This window comes from Sinocyclocheilus grahami, unplaced genomic scaffold (assembly GCF_001515645.1).
Source record: "Sinocyclocheilus grahami isolate Dianchi unplaced genomic scaffold, SAMN03320097.WGS_v1.1 scaffold714.1, whole genome shotgun sequence".
In the NCBI taxonomy this organism is placed as follows: domain Eukaryota; kingdom Metazoa; phylum Chordata; class Actinopteri; order Cypriniformes; family Cyprinidae; genus Sinocyclocheilus; species Sinocyclocheilus grahami.
In genome coordinates, this window is record NW_015505893.1 from 86,377 (window position 1) to 87,709 (window position 1,333).

The window sequence follows — 1,333 nt, forward strand, 5'->3', positions numbered from 1 at the left end:
GCAGTCTGTGAGGATGAGGAGGAGGGAGGATGAAGAGACTGAAACACAAAATAACAAATCACAGACTCTTCAATCATCATGGTGATTAATAATCATCACCTTTTTCAATTGACCACATAATCATAAAATAACCATTAAGAACATGCAGATAAACACGAGCATCAGGTCCTTGTTGTTCTCCTTTCACATCTGTCCATTGTTGGCAGGTGTAAGATCCATAATCTTCTGTTGAGATGTTCTTGATGTTCAGAGAGCAGTCAGACCCCAGACTCAGTCTCTCATGTCTCTCTGTGGTTTTCTTCTTTTTCCCTAAACCAATCAGTTCAACTGCTGCTGAATCTCTGAATCTGTTATAGATCCATACAGTTGATGTGCAGTCATGAAGAGCATTATTACAGAGCAGACGGACATCTTCACCAGAACTGATGAACACATGAGTCTCATCCACTCCACTGGTACCTGAAACACAAGAACATCTGACTGATCATTATACTATATATTAATACCAGCAAAGAAAAGAAAAAAGCATACGATTCCAATCATAGTTTTTTTTTCCTCATTTAATGCAAAAAACACACTCTCCAGAATAAACTATTGATTTCTTTACCTGTGAGAAGTGAAGAGAGAACGATCAGTCCCAGCAGACACAGATGACACTCATCAGACATTTTCTCTTTCTCTCAGTCTTCCTCTTCATTATATGCTCTCAACTCTTTCTTTAAATACTATCAGCTCCTCCTGTGTTTCTTCACTTCCTCTCATCTACAGACTGAGTGTTTAGAGCTGCTATAGTGACGTTGTGCCAGAAGTGTTGCTTCATATTTCTCCTGTAAATATTGATGAAATATGTTATTTATCCTATAAAAGACATTTGTAGAAGTTGTTTTGATATTATGAAAGCCAGATGCATTTTGAAGTCCTCATGGTGTACGTGACTGTAACTGTATGAAGGTAAAAGGATGAGTAATGCGTACGTTTCACACAAAAACCCTTGGCAGCTGATGTGTAATATATGTGTCTCCGGGCTCCTGGAAAGGGTTAAATAAAAGGATAATAGACCAACAAGTAAGATCCTACAATTAAAGATGAATTGTTCTTTAAAAGAAAGAGCTAATAAATAAATGTGGAATGTAAGGGGAGTAACATACACACAGATGAACTGCTGGCATCTCTGCTTTGTTGTCTTTGTGCAATAAAGTCTAATTTAGGCTTCTGGAACTCAGAGTCTCGACTGATTCCTCTGAGAGCGAACCGAGTTTCTCCACAACAATATACACTCGGATTCAAGAAGATTTCACTACTAATATGTATTTTTGTTGACGCTTAAATGTAA

At 37.7% G+C, this 1,333-nt stretch overlaps 1 protein-coding gene across 1 annotated transcript in view; it reads right to left on the reverse strand.

Moving 5' to 3' along the window:
* The window catches only part of LOC107560191 (vascular endothelial growth factor receptor 1-like), a 1,791-nt gene extending 1,090 nt beyond the window's left edge, over positions 1 to 701 (reverse strand). The window contains exons 1-2 of the mRNA XM_016244303.1: positions 608 to 701; positions 133 to 459 (exon numbers count right to left, since the gene is read on the reverse strand). Coding sequence (XP_016099789.1) covers positions 133 to 459; positions 608 to 668 — 388 coding nt within the window. The 5' untranslated portion in view covers positions 669 to 701. The remainder of the gene's footprint in view (positions 1 to 132; positions 460 to 607) is intronic.
* Positions 702 to 1,333: the final 632 nt, after the last annotated feature.